General features: G+C 39.4%; 1 protein-coding gene across 3 annotated transcripts; it reads left to right on the top strand.

The window, feature by feature from the left end:
* Nucleotides 1-2,639: 2,639 nt before the first annotated feature.
* LOC129724514 (gastrula zinc finger protein XlCGF26.1-like) lies at nt 2,640-20,698 on the top strand. Of its 3 annotated transcripts, XM_055679474.1 has the most exons (10): nt 2,640-2,913; nt 3,391-3,703; nt 3,770-3,853; nt 3,916-3,999; nt 4,060-4,155; nt 4,246-4,329; nt 4,396-4,479; nt 4,609-4,704; nt 18,862-18,953; nt 19,460-20,698. In XM_055679474.1, the coding sequence occupies exons 2-9, from the start codon at nt 3,526-3,528 to the stop codon at nt 18,951-18,953; spliced, it is 798 nt and encodes a 265-aa protein (XP_055535449.1). In that variant the 5' UTR covers nt 2,640-2,913; nt 3,391-3,525; the 3' UTR covers nt 19,460-20,698. The 3 variants fall into 3 exon arrangements, with proteins under 3 accessions (XP_055535449.1, XP_055535447.1, XP_055535448.1); XM_055679472.1 differs by having other exon boundaries at nt 18,862-20,698; XM_055679473.1 differs by lacking the exon at nt 2,640-2,913 and adding an exon at nt 2,947-3,305 and having other exon boundaries at nt 18,862-20,698.
* Nucleotides 20,699-21,958: the final 1,260 nt, after the last annotated feature.

The raw sequence follows: 21,958 nt of genomic DNA on the forward strand, positions 1-21,958 counted from the left end.
GCATTAAATATTGCGATTTTCCTTTATATTTTTACAGTTATTATAGTTTGGGAAAAAAAACGAGTAGCCACAGGAAGCGATCACGTATCGTACGGTACAATTTATTAAAAAAAAAACTAGTAGCACTACTTAATTGATGACTTTATTATATTTTTACCTGTTACACTGATAAACACAGGTGCACTCTATAAGCTCAAGCCGAGAAAAAATGAAAGATTACAGCTGTTCAACCATTAAGTTGACTGTTTTGGTAATGACTAGGGGCACCAAAATTTATAGGAATAGTTTGAATGCACTTTTTTTTTTAAATTTTGTCGACCATTATTGTTCACCAGCAGCAAACACAGAGTAGCAATAAAACCACTGCTGCAGTATGTGAATATCCTCCGAAAATGTACAACGCAACGAAACCAATAAACCTGCAACCGCTCATTGTCAAACTGAGCGGTAATTGAATCAAAATTACAGTTTTCAGTAAATGCTGCTGGCGCTTAAAACCGCATACAAGCACGAATGTATTATTCGATTAAAACAATCCCTCAAAATTTAATTTGCGCGCTGCTAAATTATTAAAGATCAGTAATGCGAATGAACGCTTTGCATGCAAATACCATAACATCAACCTAATAATCCTAATTTCACCCCAAGCCGTGTGCGGAGTTTTGATTTTGGGAAAAGAACCGAAAAGCTAAAAAAAATTGCTTGCAACAGGAGAAAGTGCCTCAAGTACCGCTCTGGACAGTCGAAGAGAAGCAATCGACTGGAGAATGCTGGTAGGATCATTCTGGACAGAACAGTGCGCCACCGTGATTCTATAGGCGTTGTCAAAATCATGATTGTGCGTACAAGATAAAATCTGTCTTCTTGTCGGTCAGAGAAAAATCTGTTTGGTACAACATAAGCGCGAAAAGGGGGGAAAGGAAAATTAATTCGAAGCCTCTGGATTAAGGCAATGTTGTTCGAGATGATGGAATAAGCAGATGGTGGTGGATTATCTTTTGATTTTACGAATGAATCTTTTACGGATAATGAACAGCTACAACTGAGAAAAGATTTGCGGCACCACTAAGTGAATACTTTTGCGTAATTCACTGCTGCCCGTAGGTTGTTGAACTGATGCTCAAATTGCGGCACATTCATGATGACCCCCAGTGATATCTGCCCAGCACCGGTTGCGCACCCGTTGATGGTAGAATTTGCTTTTGCTTGATAGTGAAACGTGTCCATCTTCTGCCAGGATGAAAACACTTTCATTCCGTCTGCGGATGCGCAACTGAAACAACTTAACAACCAAAGAGAAACGAACCCGGCAAAGATTTTCTCACGAAAGGGAAACACGTGTGCTTTCGGGCAATGGAACCGTTCTTGACGACACCAAAAACCGATGCGATAAATAAGATATGCGACCATCAAAACAAATTGGTCTGGACTGGACTGGACAGATCATAGGAAGCAGGTGACCGGTATTTTAAGCCGGCCGAAAGCAAGGCGTTGCGAATCACAGATTTCCAGTTTGTGGATAATCGTCGGTCATTAGAGATGCGACGGCGTCTTGAGAGAGCGCTGGTAGATAGTTTCATTTTTTTAAATCTGTCATTCACCTTCAATGTATATCAGGTGGTTGAAGATATTCGATTTGAGATTTGTGATCGTTTTGAAGTCGCATTAAACACAGACAATCAGACGTCCCACTCGATAACCATTGCTTCGCCCAGAAAAATATCGATTTTTTGATATTTTGCTTAGTAGGCAGTATTGCCGCTAGGGTCGCTATAAGCAGGCATGCACACTCATGTGCAAATACAAAAACCATCAATAATACCGCTGTGGCCGCTATAAGCAAAGACAAGGCCGTTTTTACGCAAATTAATTAGTAGTCAGTAAGCTCATTGGCGCATAAGTGTAACGTTTCAAACAAGGGCGAAGATTTATTTTCGAGAAGGGTCGTCTTTTTCCCTGTAGTTAAAGAGTCATTAGAATGAACAGGTAGCATATCTCAGGGGATTATTTTTACGTATCGATACACAATTTCCACCCATCCATCTTTCTTTTCAAGTAAGAAATTAAAAAATTTGGGAAGCGGTTTAGTTAAGCTGAATTGAACATTGACCCATTCCGGGCGGAGAGAAATCAGTTTTAACCTCAAAAAATGTACTTCAAACTCTCATCATTCATCAACTATATGCAAAATTTATACAAACTGCAATACATTTCAAAGATGAATCTGTTCTCCAACCATACTGAACAGTTTCATCTTGCAAATTTACAAGTATAATTATTAAACTTTAATGAAAGATTGAATGTCAGGTGATGCCATTTGGCATCATTCGCCGGGAATGGGTTAAATTTTGTTTCCTAATGTGAAACCAAAATAAATTTTAAAATTGTATTCCTTCACAATTTCAAGAGTGAACCACCCTACCCTCTTTTATTGAGGTACCTCAACCATCTGACTGAAGCCGGAACGTGTACAGTTCTAGTACTGCAGCCGGCACACCAAGAAAAACAACAAACTCTCCTCGTTCTCTTGCTTCGCTATATGCACCCGCTCGCGCGGTCACACATATTATTGTACCTGTTATCCAAAGGGAGAGAGAACTGTCAAATCGTGAAAAAATATCTTTCCTTCTGGTGCGTGCGGTTCGTGTGTTCTGCGGAACGGTGTATTAATTTTGAACTATTTCAAGTAATTGTATTATTAAAATGTGCGCAATTGTTGAAACAAAACTTAAGGCTTGTATATAAATTCAATGGAATCGCAGTTCAGCACGATTACGGTGGTGAAATCAGTTCCGAAATAGTTTGCCGAGAAGATGTGTGATGTAAAGTTCCTCGACTATTAAAACTCAAAAGTAAACAATCACTGATTGTCGGCACTGAAGCGGAAGTAGTCACTTCAGTTGACCCCCTATGGTAAGTTTATCATGGGTTTCATGAATTTTCACGGTAAACAAACAATTTTCATCTAAAAGTCCTGCGCTGCTGATAAGAAATAGGGCTGAGAGTGTGCATTGAGTAAGTAAGAGAATGCAGGGGATTTTTCGTGATACACCAACACCTTCGCAGGATTGCGAGCATTGATTAAAACATAACCCTAATAAATTTTTGCTGCTGTTGCTGGTCTGTCCATCCGATGGCTCTTGAATGTTTATTTTTCCGCGACGAGATTGCATTGAAGTTGTTGTTGGATGTTTCATTTGTTGTTGTGAATCGTTTGTTTTGATACCGGTTTTTTGCATGTTTCGGCAATGGATGTAGAAGGGCTGCATGGTCACTTTTTCGTTTTTGCTGCACAAAACTCTGACGTAAGAGTGACTAATCACGCACGATGATTCTTAGATGAAATTTGCACACATGATGAATCTTATTTACGGAGAAATTTCTTTTCAGGGTGTCAACTGATTGCCGGGTGGATAACTGTACCCGTAGATGGCTGTGATAACACATCTGAACTAAATTAAGCGCACTAATCTAACGGAGCAGGAAACGCTTCGAGTCAAATTCTAGTTTTAACATTTACCCGCAATGGAAACGACAAATTCGGCACTGAACACATCTAACACGGCAGTCACTAGCATGCAGATGCCCCCGGAGTCATCGCCGATGAAGGTCAATTGTCTCAGTAAACCTTTCCAATGTACAGAATGCGATAAACAATTCCGGCAGCTGAGTACGCTGACTAATCATATGAAAATCCATACCGGTGAGTTGGCATTGGCCAGGAAAATTATAATTGAAAACTAAATTTAATTTCGTCTATTTTCCGCAGGTGATAAGCCCTACAAATGCCCTGTATGTTCGAAAGAATTTCGACAAACCACGACGCTATCTAATCATTTGAAGATACACACAGGTACAAGTTGAATACTTTGGTCACGTTTTAATGGTTATTAAACAATTAATCTTATGTTCCAGGTGAAAAGCCGTTCCATTGCACGTACTGCGGCAAACAGTTTCGACAGCTGAGCACACTTTCCAATCATCTCAAAATACACTCAGGTAAGAAAAAAATGGTTTCAATTAAAAATATCTGTTCAACCCAAAATGTCCGCATTCCAGGAGAGAAACCCTACGAGTGTTCAGTCTGTGGCAAACAATTCCGACAGAGCAGTACACTAAACAGCCACATCCGTATTCACTCGGATGACAAGTTTTGTAAGTATAACTGCCGCGGTTTCATTTCCTAGAACAATTCCAAGCTCAATGGTTTCCTAAAATAATAGTGACAGCCTCTTCTCTTCCCAGCTGTGAAACCCTTCAAATGCAATGTTTGTCCCAAGGAGTTTCGGCAGATAACAACTCTGTCAAACCACCTGAAAATTCACACCGGTGAGCGATCGTTTATTCTAGTGGCATATCGAAAATACTGTAATCGTTTCTTTTTTCTGATTCCAGGTGAAAAACCTTACTTGTGTGGATATTGCAATAAAAGTTTTAGACAGACAGGAACGCTTTCAAATCATCTTAAAATACATACCGGTAAGTTTTTTGAGAATTACACAATGGCCTTTTTGTTTCTTTTCTATTAGTTATCGATGTTTCAAATATTTTTTTATGAAAAAAATCAAGGCTCACAGTTCACATTATGTTCGCTATTTTTTACCACAGGCGAAAAGCCGTACGAATGCTCTGTGTGCCGAAAACAGTTTCGACAGTCTAGTACGCTGAATTCTCACATTCGAATCCACGCGGATGATAAGATCTGTAAGTAGTGGCCATAGCGAATAGATTTACATCAGTAATTTTTTTTCCATTTTCGGAACAATCTTCTGATTATGTTTTTTATCCAATCCAGATTCCTAAACCATGTCTGAAAGAAATTGAATTGTTGCTTTTGGAGCTAATTATTCAGCAATCTCGCTCAAATTTCGAAAATATATTCTTGCACACCTAACTTATGTTCCGGCAAAAAAATATCCAAAAATGTACAGTCAATAGTTTATTAGAGTATCAAACATTTGAAAAAGTGCCGTTTTTTTCTTCGAAAAATAATTTGATATTTTCTATTGTTCATGAGCTATCACCATTCTATTGATGATCCGTGCAAAAAATATCTTATTAATTAGGTGTCACAACCAGCGTTGCCAGGTCATTTTTTTAAAAATCTGGAAAAGGCAAAATAAAAATCTGGAAAAAATCTGGCAGTCATTTCGTGAGGTGAAAGGTTAATTTTTCGGATAAAAGTCTTGGGGTACGCAAAATTTGAGGTGATAAAATTGCAAAATTTCGCGCCAAAATTGAAGTGATGACCTTTTTGCGGAACAGAGAAAATAAAATCTGGATCATCCATGAAAAATCTGGATGATTGGACATCAAAGCTGTTTACCTGGATACATGTTCAAAAATCTGGATAATCCAGCTAAATCTGAATACCTGGCAACGCTGGTCACAACACTCCTTAAAACAAATTGTAGTCATTTTTCTCATTTTAATCAAGTTTTATGAATGCTCAAACCTTGGTGCACCAGAATAACAAATGAAGTTGTTCCCAACACGTTTGAAAATTTAGAATTATCGTTCAAAGTGTTGTTTTCTAAAGAGTGACTGAAATAGCACATCGATGCCTTCAATACAATACCGACGTCACGATACGCGACTTGAAACCAGATTTACGTTGCTGGACTTTCGTATCGAAATTGCATACTGGCTCATTCAGTGTGGAAAACAAATAGTAAAGCGTAGAGGTCGACCCCTGAAGCAGATGCCTGTAAAAAAATCTCGACTTCCGCTGAAAGCTCCCGAGCTGAACTCCAGATTAGATGGTGTTGCTCACTGGCCTGTAGCATGTGACGAGCGATCACGTTGTTACCATTGTGATTCTCGTAGCCATTTTACATATTTCTGTTGCTCGAAATGTGGAAGGCCGTTATGCCTTTTAAGAGACCGTAATTGCTTTACAGCATAGCATACATAATATAAAATATTATTCCGTTCTTTTTTTTTACTTTTTATAAGATATCTAGACAAAATAAAGTTAGTTGTTGATTTTGTATTGTTTGTAAAATGTGACTCGTAAGTTTCGTAATCGACAGCTTTATTGAACGATCTCAAACGGACACAATCTATACGGACCTTTCTGCCGCTTTCGACAAAATAAACCATCGCATTGCTGTCGCTAAACTCGACCGTTATGGCTTCAGCGGCAACTTGCTGTGCTGGCTTGAGTCATATTTAGTAGGGCGTACTCTGAGTGTAAAAATCGACGATAAAATTTCTGAATCATTTTCTGCTACTTCCGGGATTGCTCAAGGTAGTCATCTTGGCCCATTAGTGTTTTTGCTGTACTTCAACGACGTGTACTTCTTCGTTAAATGTCCTCGTCTTGCATTTGCTGATGATTTGAAATTATTCAATAAAATCAAACATGCTGCCGACGCCGCTTTTCTTCAACAACAACTTAATATATTCGCCCATTGGTGCGAGCTGAATCGCATGGTACTAAACCCGACTAAGTGCTCCATGTTAAGTTTCTCCAGGAAACACCGACCAATACATGTCGACTATACTCTAAACGGTTCCCCTATTCAGAGGGTCGAATTCATCAAAGATCTCGGCGTACTTCTGGACGAAAAACTCACCTTCAAACAGCACATATCGTACATCGTAGCAAAAGCCTTCAGACAACTGGGCCTCATTTTACGAATGACACGTGATTTCAAAAATATTCATTGCTTAGTTACACTCTACTGTTCGCTTGTGCGGTCTTCACTGGAGTACTGTTCTACAGTTTGGATCCCTCACTACAACAATGCCATCCATCGAATCGAAGGCATTCGACGGCGGTTTTACGATACGCTCTTCGAATGCTTCCCTCGCAGCAGCCCATGCGTGACACCAGATACGAGGACCGGTGCCAGCTCCTTCAGATCGATACTCTTCAATTACGCCGAGAAACAGCTCGCGCTATGCTAGTTTCTGATATCCTGACATCACGGATCTACTGCCCTGTCATCCTCCGTCAAATCAACCTGAACGCTCCTACTAGAACCCTACAAAGGACTCCAGCCTTGCACTTACCCTTTCGTCGAATCAACTACAGCTCAAATAGTGCCATCTAGGGTATCCAGCGTGCTTTCAACAGAGTGTCACTAGTTTTTGATTTTCATTTATCTTATAGAGTTTTACGATCGAAATTTATGTCATTGTTCCGATGACTGTTTTATTAGAAGCCATTAGGACAAGTTATTTTATGTCTGTTGGTAGTAGTTAAATAAATAAATAAATAAATGAATAAAGTAAGACCCAGTGGTGCTCTACAGCACCATTTTGGATTTTATGTTTTTTTTCGTTCAAACTATAATTCGGGATAAAATAAGAAGGGTTTGTTCAAGCGCTTTCGCTAAAAACCTATTTTTCGATTTTTGCTTGAGTAAAAACCTTGTGGTAAAGAAAGGGTTAACTGCCAAACATATTTTCTGAATAATTTCAAAATCTAAATTTCTCTAAAGCTGCATTTTTGACGGACAGCGTAACCGAAGTGATTGATAATAACAAATCACTTTCCTCAGTGTGTAAATTTTTGTGGATACAATATCAGAGTATTATTCAAAGGGGAATTGGGCTGACGCAACTCTCTTATACATATTCGTACAAAATGATGGCTGCCTAAAAAGTTGATTTCCTGATGTTATCGCTCCCCTGAACCTATTTGGGGTGATAAAATAAGGAAAGTGATAAATACGAATTTATTTCATTATAACAGTTTTGTTGTTGAATGTGTTATACCAATAACTTGAAACGTAAAATCAATGATTCAAATGACTGCAAGCAATCTAAGGATATAAAAATGCAGTTCTATCTGTCTGTCTGATCCTTATGATTTCCGCGTTGCCGTCTCGGATCTTTGCTACGATGTCATAGTTCTTAGGAAGATTTGGCTGGATTCCCGCATACTTTCTCGTCAGGTGTTTGGAAATAACTACGAGGTTTTCCGTTGTGATAGGAGGTCCGATAATAGTCGCAAATCTACTGGTGGTGGCGTTCTCGTAGCTGTTAATTCCAAGTTCGAAGCCAAAACTTTAGTGGATGCTGCCTCTTTGAGCCTTGAACAAGTTCGGACAGCGATCAAACTGGGCGATCGTAAGTTGTTTCTCTGCGCTCTGTACAACCCTCCGAATCGAGTACATGAACGTGAATTGATTGTTGCTCATTGCCAATCAGTCTTCTCAGTGTTGGAAACTGCAAAACCAACAGACGAAGTTATGGTGTTCGGCGATTTCAATCTTCCCCGGATTTCATGGAGATAATTTCGAGACGGGTTTCTCTTTCCGGACTTGGATCATTCGAGCATCCATCCTAACGCAGCTTTACTTCTGGATTGCTATAGTTCAGCTACACTCACTCAAATTAACCATATTACCAACCAGAACAACCGCATTCTAGACCTCTGCTTTGTGAGCGCCCAGGACACGGCCCCATATTTATGCGAGGCCCCTGCTCCATTGGTTAAACTAGTCCCCCACCACCCACCATTATTAGTGACTATAAATGCCGAATTGAAACGCGACCTTGACACTGCATCCGCTACCGTATCTTACGACTTCCGCAAGGCCGATCACCAGAAAATCGCTGAGTTTCTCCGAGCTCGACTGGAACTCTATTTTTGACTCCGTCGCTCAAACTTTCTCCAACGTATTGGCCTACGTCATCGATCGATACGTCCCAAAGAAATGCCAGCATCCTGCTCCTCGACAGCCGTGGCAAACGAGAGAACTTCGGCAGTTGAAATCCCAGAAGAGAGCTGCCTTGAAAAAAATTACTAAGCACCGTACACTGTCCCTAAAACGTCATTATGTGAGAATCAACCACACCTACAAAAGTGTTGCGAAACGATGCTTTCTCCGATATCATCAAGATTTACAGAGAAAGCTCAAGTCTTGTCCCAAGCAGTTTTGGCGGTTCGTCAATCAACATGAAGGTGGTATACCCTCTTCTATGACATTCAACGGTAAGAAGGCAACCACCCCGCAGGACATCTGTCAGCTTTTCTCCGAGAAATTTGCCAGCGTGTTCACTGAAGAGACACTGAGCGATCATCACGTCGAACGAGCCGCCAGTAATACCCCACGGTCTGGTCAAACTTTGAACACTTTTCATTCAGACGCGACGATGATTTCTAGAGCCTGCTGCAAACTCAAAGCATCATTAAACCCAGGTCCTGACGGGATTCCGTCGACGTTTCTTAAAACGCAGATTGATAACCTAATATTTCCGCTTCTGCACGTTTTCCAGCTATCTGTCGCTTTCGGTGTCTTCTCGTCCTGCTGGAAATACACAAGAAGGGAAACAAAAAAGATGTGAGCAATTATCGTGGCATCACATCGCTCTGTGCTGTTGTCAAACTGTTCGAGCTTGTCATCATGGAGCCTTTGCTCGCTCACTGCAAAGCTTTCATAAGCACTGACCAACATGGATTCACAGCCGGTCGCTCCACCGCCACTAATTTACTTTGCCTCACTTCGTACATCAGTGACAGTATGGTGGAACGTGCTCAGACGGATGTCATTTACATTGACTTGACAGCTGCCTTCGATAAACTGAATCATCGCATAGCCGTTGCAAAACTTGACAATCTTGGAATCAACGGGAATCTTTTACTATGGTTTCAATCGTACCTTACCGGTCGCCGTCTAACCGTTGCTATTAGGAACTGCCAATCCTCATACGTCTGGAATACCGCAGGGAAGTCACTTAGGACCGCTAACCTTCCTGCTCTATTTTAATGACGTGAACCTAGTTATTTAAGGACCACGGTTGTCTTACGCGGATGACCTCAAACTCTTTCTTCAAGTTCACACAATTGGAGACTGTCACTTTCTTTAACGTCAGCTAGATGTTTTTGCCGATTGGTGCCATCTGAACCGTATGGACGTTAATCCATCCAAGTGCTCGATTATATCGTTTTCGCGAAAAAACAGACTATACATTACAAATACGCTTTGCTAGGAACTGAGATCGAGCGCGTAAACCAAGTTAAAGACTTAAGGGTAATTTTGGATTCCCAGCTCACTTTCAAGCCTCACATTTCGTTCACTGTCGACAAAGCCTCTAGAGTTCTGGGATTCATCTTCAGGATCGCTAAAGACTTTACGAATATCTACTGCCTTTAATCATTGTATTGCGCATTATCTCGCTCTATACTGGAGTACTGCTCGGTTGTCTGGACTCCTCATCACAACAATGGCGTGGAAAAAATAGAATCAGTTCAACGGCGCTTTTTGAGATTCGCTCTTCGTAAACTGCCATGGACGGATCGCTTCCGTCTACCAAGATATGAAAGTCGCTGCTTATTAATTCGTTTGGAGCTTCTGTCTGTCCGTAGAGACACAGGGCATTGTTGTTGGCCTTTTACAAGGCCACATAGACTGTCCCGCTCTTTTGGAACAACTAAATATAAACGTGCGACCTCGTGCTCTGCGAAACAATTCGATGCTACGACTGCCTGCTCAACGAACTAACTACAGCATTTTTGGCGCAATGGTTGGTCTCCAAAGGTTGTTCAACAGAGTATCTGCTCTATTCGACTTTAATTTACCTCGAACGCTTCTTCGTCGGTGATATCGTTTATTTTTTTCAAGATCTGATTAGTTCAAATGTTATATTGTTTGTAATGTGTAATATTGTACTGACTCTCTGAAGATATTTTAATTGTTAGCTTCAAGTTACACCATTTGGGCACCTGCTTACCTGTTGGTGAATATACCAAATAAATTAATTTCAAATTATAGACGCGAAAACTAGTTAAACGATCAGCGTAAACATTTTTATGAAGGGGTTTTGAGGCCACGAAAGGTGATATCGGTACACCTGGAGATCATGACAACAGACTGAAACACACATCGATCACTTTTGACAGACGGAAGGCACTTCCCAGATATTCTCGCATCCTCATCTAGGCGGAAACGTCGATTCTGACCACTATCACCTGATGGTCAAAATGCACCAAACACTTTCGGGTGTCAACAACATCCGCTATCGTCGCCCACCACGGTATGATATGGAGCGACTTAAACTCACCGAAGTCGCTACTTATTACGCGCAACGCCTTGAGCGTTGCCGGTTGAGAGAGAGCTCACCGAAGCCCCTCTGGAGGAGTGCTGGAGTACTGTGAAAGCAGCCATTAACAATGCAGAGGAAGGTTGGAGTTGGTCGAGAGGAATCGACATAACGACTACTTCGATGAGGAGTTTCCAACGATTCTAGACGAGGAGAATGCATTGATGTTGCAGCAAAGGACCCGTTATAACCTGAGTGGATACTAACAGAAACGAAGAGAGCAGATCCATCTTTTCCGGGACAAAAAGTGCCGCCTGGAAGAGCAGGAGTGTGAGGAAATGGAGCAGCTATATCGTTCTCAACCCTCCCAGTTGGTCTCGAAGTACGATGGTGGCCTAACAAGCCAGTTGTCGTAGGTTCGAGTCTCGACTCGGGAGAGACTGTTAGTGTCAGTAGGATCGTAGCGCTAGCCCCGCAAATGTCCTGTACACTTAACAGTTGGATGCGAAGTCTGTGTATAATAAACAGAAGGTCGAGTTCCGAATCGGAATGTAGCACCAAGGCTTTGCTTTGCTTTATATCGTTCTCAAGAAACACGTAGATTTTACAAGAAACTAAAGGCATTCCGCGCAGGTGTCGGGATACAGATGGAGGAATTATCACGGATGAACGTGAGGTGATCGACAGGTTGAAGCAGAACTACAATGAACACCTGAATGGCGCAGAAACAGAGGACCAAGTTGGTACGAGGAACGATTTCGTCAGTACAGTGGAAGCCATACAGCCTCCCACGATAAGTAAAATTAAGGATGCTATCAAGCAGCTCAAGAGCTACAAATCAGTTGGAAAAAATGGCTTAGCAGCGGAGCTTATCAAGCTGGGCACAAATAGGTTGGCTTCCTGTCTGCATCAGGTGATAGGATCGGGAGGAGTGCAAGGACTAATATGCCCAATATACAAAAAGAGCAACTAGTTGGAATGCGATAACTACCGAGCGATCACTACTCTCAACACAGCCTGCAAAATGCTCTTCCAGATGACTTTCTCCGTTTTTCGCAGCTAGCACGAAGGCTTGTGGGAAGTTATCAAGCCGAGTTTGGAGATGGGTGATCGATGACGAACCAAATCTTTACGCTGCGGCAGATCCGCCAAAAGTGTCGCGAATACCAAGTCCCTACGCATCACCTGTTCATCGAGCTCCGCCTACGATTCTATTGACCGTGAAGAGCTATGTAAAGTTATGAACGAGATTGGCTTCCATGCGAAACTAATAAGACTGATTAAGGCCACGATGGATGGTTTATAGTGCTGTCTGATGATTCCGGGTACGTCTCAAGCCCGTTCGAAATACGCAAGGGACTTCGACAGGGCGACGGTCTTTCCTGCCTCCTGTTCAACATTGCGCTTGAAGGTGTTGTGAAGCGTGCGACATTCAACAAGCGGGGTACGATCTTCAATAAATCCAGCTAGTTCATCTGCTTTGCTGACGACGTGGACCTTGTCAAAGACGTTCCAGGCGGTTGCTGAACAGTACACCAAGCTGAACCTTGAAGCAGAAAAGGTTGGATTGAAGTTGAATATGTCAAAGACCAAGTATTTGCTAGGCAGTACCGTAGTGATCGACTTATCTCTGGTCGAGGTGGTTGACGTGTACCTCGGAATATGATAACGCCAGACAACTGCAGCAGAGAAATCCGCAGAAGTATTGTAGCTGGCAGTTGTGCCCAGTGATGGAAATGAGACGAATATGACTCAATCGTCGATTTATCTCCAGCTGCACAACTCATGATCTGTACAGATTGCGAATAAACTTGAAACTGCTCAATCAGTAATGAAATGCTTGTTTGGTGTATTAGTTTCTCGAAGAAAACAGAAGCTCGATTAAATTATTTCAGCCAGCGAAGTCGAAGTCGGAGTGAAACAACAGGAGAATATAATGCTGACCGAGCAGCATCAGAGGTGTAGTGTGGTGGGAGAAAATGTGTGGTTGAAGAGACTACTTCCGTTGCGAATTGCAGCCTGCCATTGAGTTTAGTGAACGTAGAAGAATACACACTCTCATGTACTGTCTTTTTTTAGAACAAATACATCACGATCCTCGGCCAAATGATTATGAGTTGATCGGGTTTATTCGTTAGAAGTACATTTTACGACATTTCATGTACATAACTTCATATACCGTGCAATTGAGAACCACATGTACTACGGACCAGTGTTGCGAAATTTCGACGCAGAAAAATGAAAATGATACAACAGCAGTATCACTCTCACTCTCTTCAAACTGATATTGAGTGTCACCCGTGTCAATTATCGGTCAATAATCATGTCAGTGATATAAATGATATATCTTAATTAATATCGAAATTATTTGATCTGAGCCGATCCATTGCTTGAATTCAATGAAGCAGATAGGCACCTTCATCCTACACCGCATAAACATCGCTAGAGCAACATAGCGTGTGCGAAATCACAGAAATGCTGCCAGTCAGCATTACCACTGTCAACTGATCGGAGCTGAAAGCAATTATCACTTTCACCTCGCTCGTGTTGATACTGATATTCGTAGCTCTCAGTGTCGACTGACAATCTATCACTGACAGTGAAAATTTGCAACCCTGCTACGGACTCCATAAAACGTTGAGGTCTGGTAAACTTTGCCTCGGTACCAAGTGTACCATGTGCTCGTAAGATCGGTAGTCCTTTACGGGTATAAGAAATGGACAATACTCGAGGAGAACTTGCACTAGCACTAGCCGTTTTCGAATGATGTGTGCTTAGTGAGGATGGCGTATGGAGGCGAAGGATGAACCACGAGCTGAAGAACCCAGTATCCAATGGGCGGAACATGTGAGAATGCCGGACAACAATCTACTAAATACACCTACGAAGTGTGCTCACTAATTTTAAAAGTTTTGCGAGATAATGTTTCATTAATTCACAAATCATCGTTCATGAATCAGGTAGTTTGTGCATTTTTGTATAGAAAACCCCCGAAACGTACATACCTAAAACATCACTCTACTCATTCATTTATAAATTGTCAAGTATCGAAGTTTAACTAGCTCATAGTACAAGGTCTAAGCTTTAAAAAAAGTATTTGATGATGTGCACCGGTTTGCCTCTTTCTCCCCTATACGCATTTTAATCTGGGAAATAATTTAATGAAAAACGCTAAGTATAGAACGATTGTAGCAACATGCTGTCTTCGGAAGAAACCTGTGTTTTTATGTTGGTCATATTCGTCTAGAACATTATGTTCTTGAAAAAAAAAAAAATTAAGAAGTTATGCTAGAAAAACTAAATTTGAGGGGGTTGACAGCGAAAATGCTTTGTATTTCAGTAAATAGACGTCATAGACATTTAATATCTTCTGCAAAGTTTCATGTTTTGAAAAGTTCTACAACTTTGCTAAAGAAATTATTCATGTATCTTCGCTGTATCAAAAGTTAGATTTTTTATTTTTTATTATTTTTTTCTTATCGACTTTTCCGTTAAATTTTTGTGAACAATTCTCTTGAACATTGTCTTTGGCTAACATCAACCGTTTAAGGGGTTATATACCTTTTTGGTCGAGGAAAATGAGGGAAGTTTGAATTTATTTTTAAGTGCATAGCACCATTTTCATTGCATCAAAGTGGTATTTTTCTGAAAGTGCAGTTTATCAACAACAAAAATATACGTTTGATTTTGAGATATACCAATTATTACTGGAGTAATGGCCGTTTCCCCGAAACGCTATTTTTTTGCAGAGGATTGCGGTGATCCTGATAGACTCAGCGGGTCAACCGAAATCAAAAAACTCATATTATTTCATTAGTTTAGAAGTGTGCCGGGTCCTTGAACGATCGCTTTTATGAGTATTTTGTTTTAAGTGCAAACGGGACCGTTTTTCCAAAAAAATGCTCGTTTTTAGCGCTAAAAATTGCATTAAATTTTTTTTTGCGGCAAAATGTAATTGTATGTTTCAAAAAGCGATCGTTCAAGGACCGGCGAATTTAATGACGAAAATTAAAAAAAAAAAGATGAAGGAAATCGGTTCAGTAGTTTCCCGCAATCAGGATCACGGCAAAGTCATTTTTCGGAAACACTATTCCGAGATAATCGCGTGTAAAGTTTCAAATTTAGCTTATGCGGCCGTGGCGAGGCGCGCTGCAAATCGCTCTAACTTTCTTCCTATTGCTCAGATCTTTATGAAAATTTGTGAAAATGTTCTCAAGATGTTGTATTTGAAGATAATGCAATACATTTTTTTCGGTTTTTTTAAAACTAAAAAGGTATATAACCCCTTAAGCACAAAAGAATTAAGTTCGTCAAATTGCCTTTTCCGACCACTGTGCACCGGTAGCATTGAACATTTTGCTTGGCCGCGCAAAATAAAATTTGCTCTCCGCTGTGTCAGCAAAATATCCTGCAGCGTACGGTGGTAACTATTGCTGCCGTATGCAAAAAGAAGATAACATGTTCCGCAGTGCCTGGGAGTTGAAGTATGCAGCTCTCTTTTCTTAATGTCGCGTACCTCTAACAGCTATACTCCACTCGCTATTGTGTGACAAACTAGGCTGAAGCTGAATTTTCTACACGCAATCTTTTGTATCGAGTTCAGCGTAAATTTTTGCCATGAGGGCGTGGCCTCGCAGCTTAGAGAAAGACAAACGGAACAAAACACTTTGTTGAGTCAGAATATGTAGGCAGTGGAATTTATTCCGTCCGTGCTCGGGAAACAAGAGAATCGCAAGAAAAATGTATGGGAAAGCTTGACCTTGGAACTTTTCACCTTTTTTCACCATTAAGCAGTAAAGCAACAATGTTAAACTTTATACAAACAATTATTACACTTTTTATCTATCCACCAACTTATAAACAACCAAGATGAATTAGGTCGTTCGCTTGCTATAATCGTTTGAAATCTGACGCAACATTTGCCAGTTTTATTTCCAATTTCACAAAATTTAATCTAGTATAGAAAACAAAGACGTAGTCCTACGTCAAAAAGCACGTTTCCAATAGAATGTATGGATTTCAAGGGTGATCAATTTCACCCCGATTTATCTCATATTACCTTATAGAATTCTCTAATTTATTTCATGACGTAGACAATAGAAACTTCACCAAAGCCATAGTGGTTTTCTAGAGCACATACCAGTACTTGTTTTGAATATATACTATTTTGGTAAAAATGTACATGAAGCTAGTTAATTGGAAAATATTATAAAATTGATCAATTTCACCCCGTTCAATGACGAACCAGTCGAAGACTTCTCTATAGTAAAGAAAAAAAACCCGTTCCATGGTACCGTGAACTTTCTGCCAAAAAGTTCTGAGCGCTTCAGCTAGAATAACATAATAATGCATAAACAAAACCAAAATTATTGTAATAAAGAGAAAAGAGAGAGCTTACCTATACATGGTCGCACAGTGGGGAATCGCTGGCCATCAGCCAAACAAAATTTTTTTCGTTAGCTGTTTCATGATATTTTTCCTTTATTGCTATAATATTCAAGTGTCTAAATCCAAAATTTGGGCGCAATATCACGAAATCTGAATTTTTTATGACTTTTCAAAGCTTGGCGAAGTGACGTTTTTTGTCTTTTTTTTTTGAAAAAAAGTTCATTACTTTGAAACGCTCTGTAGCTTCAATGATAGCTTGGATTTTTTTGATGTCAAAGAAAAAGTTGTTGTAAATATTGTGCAAAACAAACCCTTTTCATTAGATATTGTAAAATTTGGTCATAATAGGCCTGACACTAGAAATAATTAAAAAAAACACGATTTTTTGTAGAAAAGTAACTTAAAAGTTTAGTTGCCGCAGTTTGCCACGGTTGTGACTACATTCAAAATTTATGTAAAAACGTAAGCTTTCAAATGCATACTGTCCGCTGCTGCGCAAAACTGCGCAAATTGTCACTTTAGTGAAAAAAGCGATAGCAGTTTTTTTCATGTTTTTATTTTGAAATTTCAATTTCATCCAGGATTAATTTTAATCATAACCATAATACCCCATTAATGTAAATTTATGGTATCGAACTCTATCCGTAAGAATAAAATAAAAATTTGGGCAAAAATTACAAAATTTATCAATTAAAAGTTATAAAATAAGTGTTAAATAAGAAAATAGTTAACAAATTTTTATAAATCTTTTAATTATGTCAAACTTTATCACTTTCTGCAAATTTAAAACAATATTAAAAACATTCAGCCCTTTTCAATTTATGATCATGGAATTCGCTAAACTGATTGAAGTGTTAAATACTAGCAGCAAATTCATTCCATCAAACTCCGGCTAACAATAGCCCGTTTGAAGATTGCTTTTGCTTCGCGCTCGTTTGCATACAAAAGTAAAGCACACATTTTGCTTTATGAGAAAAAAAACAAAGAACATTCGTCGCCCTCCGCATCTTTTCGTATTCATTTAGAACGTTGTGTCATTCCAGTGTCTTGGTTTTCAAATTCATAAATTCGTCGAATTTTATTATGCAGCATTATACTTCAGCGGCACCATCTAATTCAACGTCTAGTAAGTTGTCAATTCATGGTGTTAAACATGTATTTAAATGTCCTCTTTCAACCATAGAAACCGGATTAGGAAGATAAAATATATATGAAACAATGAAACATCGAAAATTACTAGAAGAAATGAAAATTGCAGCGAAAGACATTTTTCCTGCTGATAAGTATAATGAACTTCAAATTTTCTGGAAACAATTCAACACGAGATTTAAGCGATCACAGCGGAAGATGATGATGCTGATGATGTTTTTTTCAATTTGTTAATAGTTTGTATTACTTATGTTGTTTTAGTTTATTAAAAAAATATAAATATTTTTGGGCAAAATTTGTTTAGCTCGAGGGGTCGTCCATAAGTTACATATTTTTTCAATGGGGATGACGCCCGGTGGCACTACTGGTGGTAAAAGATCATATAATTCTATAAAAAAGAAAAAAGTGCCAAAAAATATTAAAAATTGGATTTCGTGCTTTATGGACGGCCCAAACAAAAAATTGATGCCAAATTCGTGTTAAGCGCCCCAAAATTATGTAAATACCAAGTTTTCGTCGCATTTATCGACACTTTTTTTGCTTGGCCAGCCTTTGTATGGAGTCGCCCCACTGTGGGTCGGCGTGCGACCAGACCGAACCAAGCGCCAAAAACATTATTTCGAGTAATCGGCGATCAAAGTTTTACCACCCCATATGTTTCTTGCAAGCTGTTGCAGAGAAATTTTGTTATAATACCATGATAAACTGTTCGAATGATTTCAATTTTTGTTTGGAAGATAGATGATCATTCACTGATGTTAAAAACTCAATTTATGAAAAATGGCGCTTGGTTCGGTCTGGTCGCAAGCCGACCACATATCCTAATTTTTCTCTGAGCGTGTTTGTTGTGGAGTAAGAGAGCCACAAAAAATCCAAAATTTCAGTTGTCACCCGTTACATATAAAACATCACCAAGCATTAACGTTTGTACACTAAGGTCGCTTTTTACGCGGTTTTTCACGCGGCTTTTTTACGCGGATTCCGGAATTTACGCGGTTTTTTTTACGCGGATTCCGAAATTTCCCCGTTGTTTTACGCGAATTCCGGAATTTATGCGGATTCCGGAATTTACGCGGATTACAGAATTTAGGCGGTATTTTTTTTGCGCGGATTTCGGTTTCCCTTCACTCGGAATGCAGAAATAACGCAGGTTTTTTTACGCGGATTGCGGAGTTTACGCGGTTTTTTACGCGGATTCCGGAATTTACGCAATTATTTTTACGCGGCACGTATCCCCCGCGTGAAGAGCGACTTTAGTGTACTGTTAAAATACAATTTTACAGCTAATATAACTCTAAAAATGTTATTGCTTTCTCCATCTATTCACAGGTAAAATTTCCCCCTCTCCGCTGCCGACCACTGTGACCACAATTACGATGAAGCTCGAAGACATAAAGCCGCCGCTGTATACGATGATTTAGGTATGCAAAACATCGCGGCACCCTCTGATTAAGGTAGTTTAGCGAATGCCCAGGTTGGCGTCGCAGTAGCAGCCATCTTTTTCGTTATCCATCGTTAGGTTATTTGAAGTGATTTGCTCTGCATGTTAGAGAAAAAGAGGATAACAAAGGTTGCACTCTTTGACTTGAGATTTCATCAATTTTAATTATACTTGTACATCAGAATCTTGAGAGGTGTTCGCAATTACTACGTATTGATTTATTTAGTAAACAGTAAACAGATATTGCTATTAATAATTTCATGGCATTAAAATGTATTCCTTTTCTGGGCTGCTGTGCTAGAGTGACTAGCCCAACGAATTTTCAAAATTTGAAGCAATTGTAGACAGAGTCAACATCGATGGTAACGCTTATTTCATTTTACCTTTTTTATGAGAATAAAGATTTCTCAAAAGCTAGTTGTTGCTTAGTAATGGTTTTGTTTCGTTAAAATTAAACTAAGTAGAAGTGTCAGTAGCGTTTTTTAGTTTCAGGTTTCTGAGAGAAATTCATTGAAAGACTTGACTGGTTAAACGAATTTTTATAGTCCGGACCTCCTGTCAGTCTGCGACAATAATGGCCACTTGAACTTGCTGAAAGAAGATGTAACTTGCAAGAAAGCAGACAAAAATGAACTCGATGCGTGAGTGAGTTTTAATTTTATTAAACTGTTTCTAACAACCTGCGTACGAACTGCTACAGATTGGAACACTTTTTTGTACGTTAAAAGCATGGAAAAGGTCCTCGGCGATGGTAAAGTATGGACAACAACTCAACATTAAACTTTTAATGTAAAGTAAAAGTTTAAAAGGTAAAGATTCGAAACGTATCTTCTACAGGGCCATAATTATATTATTAAAACAATATAAATTACGAAAAACAAATTATTGTACTGTGTATTATTATACATGATAACAATTATATAATAAACATTGATTAAAAGTAAACTCTGATGCAGAAATAAAAAGGCAGTAGGTTTTTCAGAACAAAGCATAGAGAAAAAAAAAACAAACAAAAAATAACCAACTATCAGTGCACCGGCATCAGTAGCTTCCCTGGTACTTTTACGAAAAGGGTATGTGATATACAAAGAATGATCGGGTAATAAAGTTATTGAAGACCATGTCGTGTAAACACACAGGCCAAAACCAATATTTTGGTATCATGATTCGAGTTTGAAAAGTCGGGTAAAACAAAAACAAAGATCTGCAGCAGGGGAAAGAACACCGGTGCGGAATATTAATTTATTAACCATCAATCAATGCTTGCAATCAGGTGTAGATCAGGAGTCATCACTAGAAGAGAGGTAGAAAACAAGTGAGAGAGGAAGCAGGAAAACTGCTTCGAACATTTTGAACCACACGCAATCATATACCATACCAACCATTCAGCAGAGCATAATATGAACTGTAGGCGAGGAGAGGTCAGGTGCAGCGGATACAAACACTGTTCCTAATAAGCATCCCTTAGTCAGAGATAGCGAAGAATAAATGAAATAATGAATCCTTCAGGAAGGACGCACATACGGCGGGCGGGGCGGACGAGTGTAACTCGAGTGTTTCGAATATTTCTCAAATACAGGAAAGATAACTCTAGCATTGAGGGTAAACGGCTAAACATTGAACTGCGAGTGCGAAAGAGAGAACGAGCGTAACTGCTATATATATTATGCGAAAACGAAAGTATATATATTATGTGAATAATAAATGTTTTTTTTTACAAAATCAGTTGGTATAAACTATTTATTTAATTTTTTACTAGGTTTTAAACAGTTTTTTTTACTTGAATTGTATCCGAATTTATAGAAAGAATTAAGAACCAGTTTGTTGTTTCTCTTCCTAGCATCCAGTTTGGAGCACAGGATGCTAATAGTTTTATCGTCACCCGAGAATGGTTCGATTTCGAAACAAAACTGAATGAAGTTGTTTAACGATCTCGAAAATTCATTGGGGTATTAAATTCCAAACAACTCGTCTGGGTGTTAATTGCTATCTGCCGTGCCGCGCACTCTGCCGGTGCCGAGCCTATGCCACGCTGTGGTGTAGAAAAGAGTGTGGCCCATAAACTGCGGCATGCGGATGATGTATTTATTTGCACTCCGTGACATGTTGTACTTCATCTGGCTGCTGCATCCCACCACAGAAACTGGTCATACATCCTGACCCAATCATCAATCGGTGTCGCGAGGCAGCTCGCGTGTGTCTGCATCCGTGTTTTAATATGTTAATTTTTAATTATCATGCCATAAATCAGAAGCGAAGGAAATAGAATTTTTTACTTTCATGATTTCTACTGCTTCTTTTTCGAAGTTCCAAGTTGGATCGTCTGGTTGCTCGAGCGAGTTATTTAGCTGATCATAATATGAGATTAGAGATCCTCAAAATGTGACTGTTGTTTCCTCAAAATGTGGCTTTTGGTTGTTGCTATATATTGGTACTTAATACGGGACTCACACAGTGAGAAACACGTCGCAAAGTGACATCTGCCGTGAAATCTGGGTTATTATGAGTGTCATATCAGTGAAGTGCAGGGATGGTATTCTACGCGATTTTTCGGGACTCGGATGTAATCTACGTAGAAAACTTTATTCTACGTTTTCTACGGTAGAAAACCTCTTGCAAGTAGAAAACTCTCAAACATTCGAAAATTCACAGTATGAGTCATAAAATGCCATTCGCTGCGCTGATCAGATGTATTTAAGGGGCCGTTCAATAATTACGTAAGCAAAGTCTGGGAAGGGGGGTTGTGCAATTTTCTTACGCTGTCTTACAGGGGTGGGAGAGGGGTGAATTGATTATCTTTCGTAAGAAAAATATGGTTGATGCAGCTGTTCAAATAACCATGTTTATGAAAGTGCGGACGGTAAAATTCATAAAAAAAAAATTATGGAAGGACGATTAACTCGAATTAAGGACAGACGAGGAAAATTTATAGAGATCTATATATAGTATATATAGTTATATCTTACTTGGAGGGAGAGGGGGTAT

This window comes from Wyeomyia smithii, chromosome 2 (assembly GCF_029784165.1).
Source record: "Wyeomyia smithii strain HCP4-BCI-WySm-NY-G18 chromosome 2, ASM2978416v1, whole genome shotgun sequence".
Classification (NCBI taxonomy): domain Eukaryota; kingdom Metazoa; phylum Arthropoda; class Insecta; order Diptera; family Culicidae; genus Wyeomyia; species Wyeomyia smithii.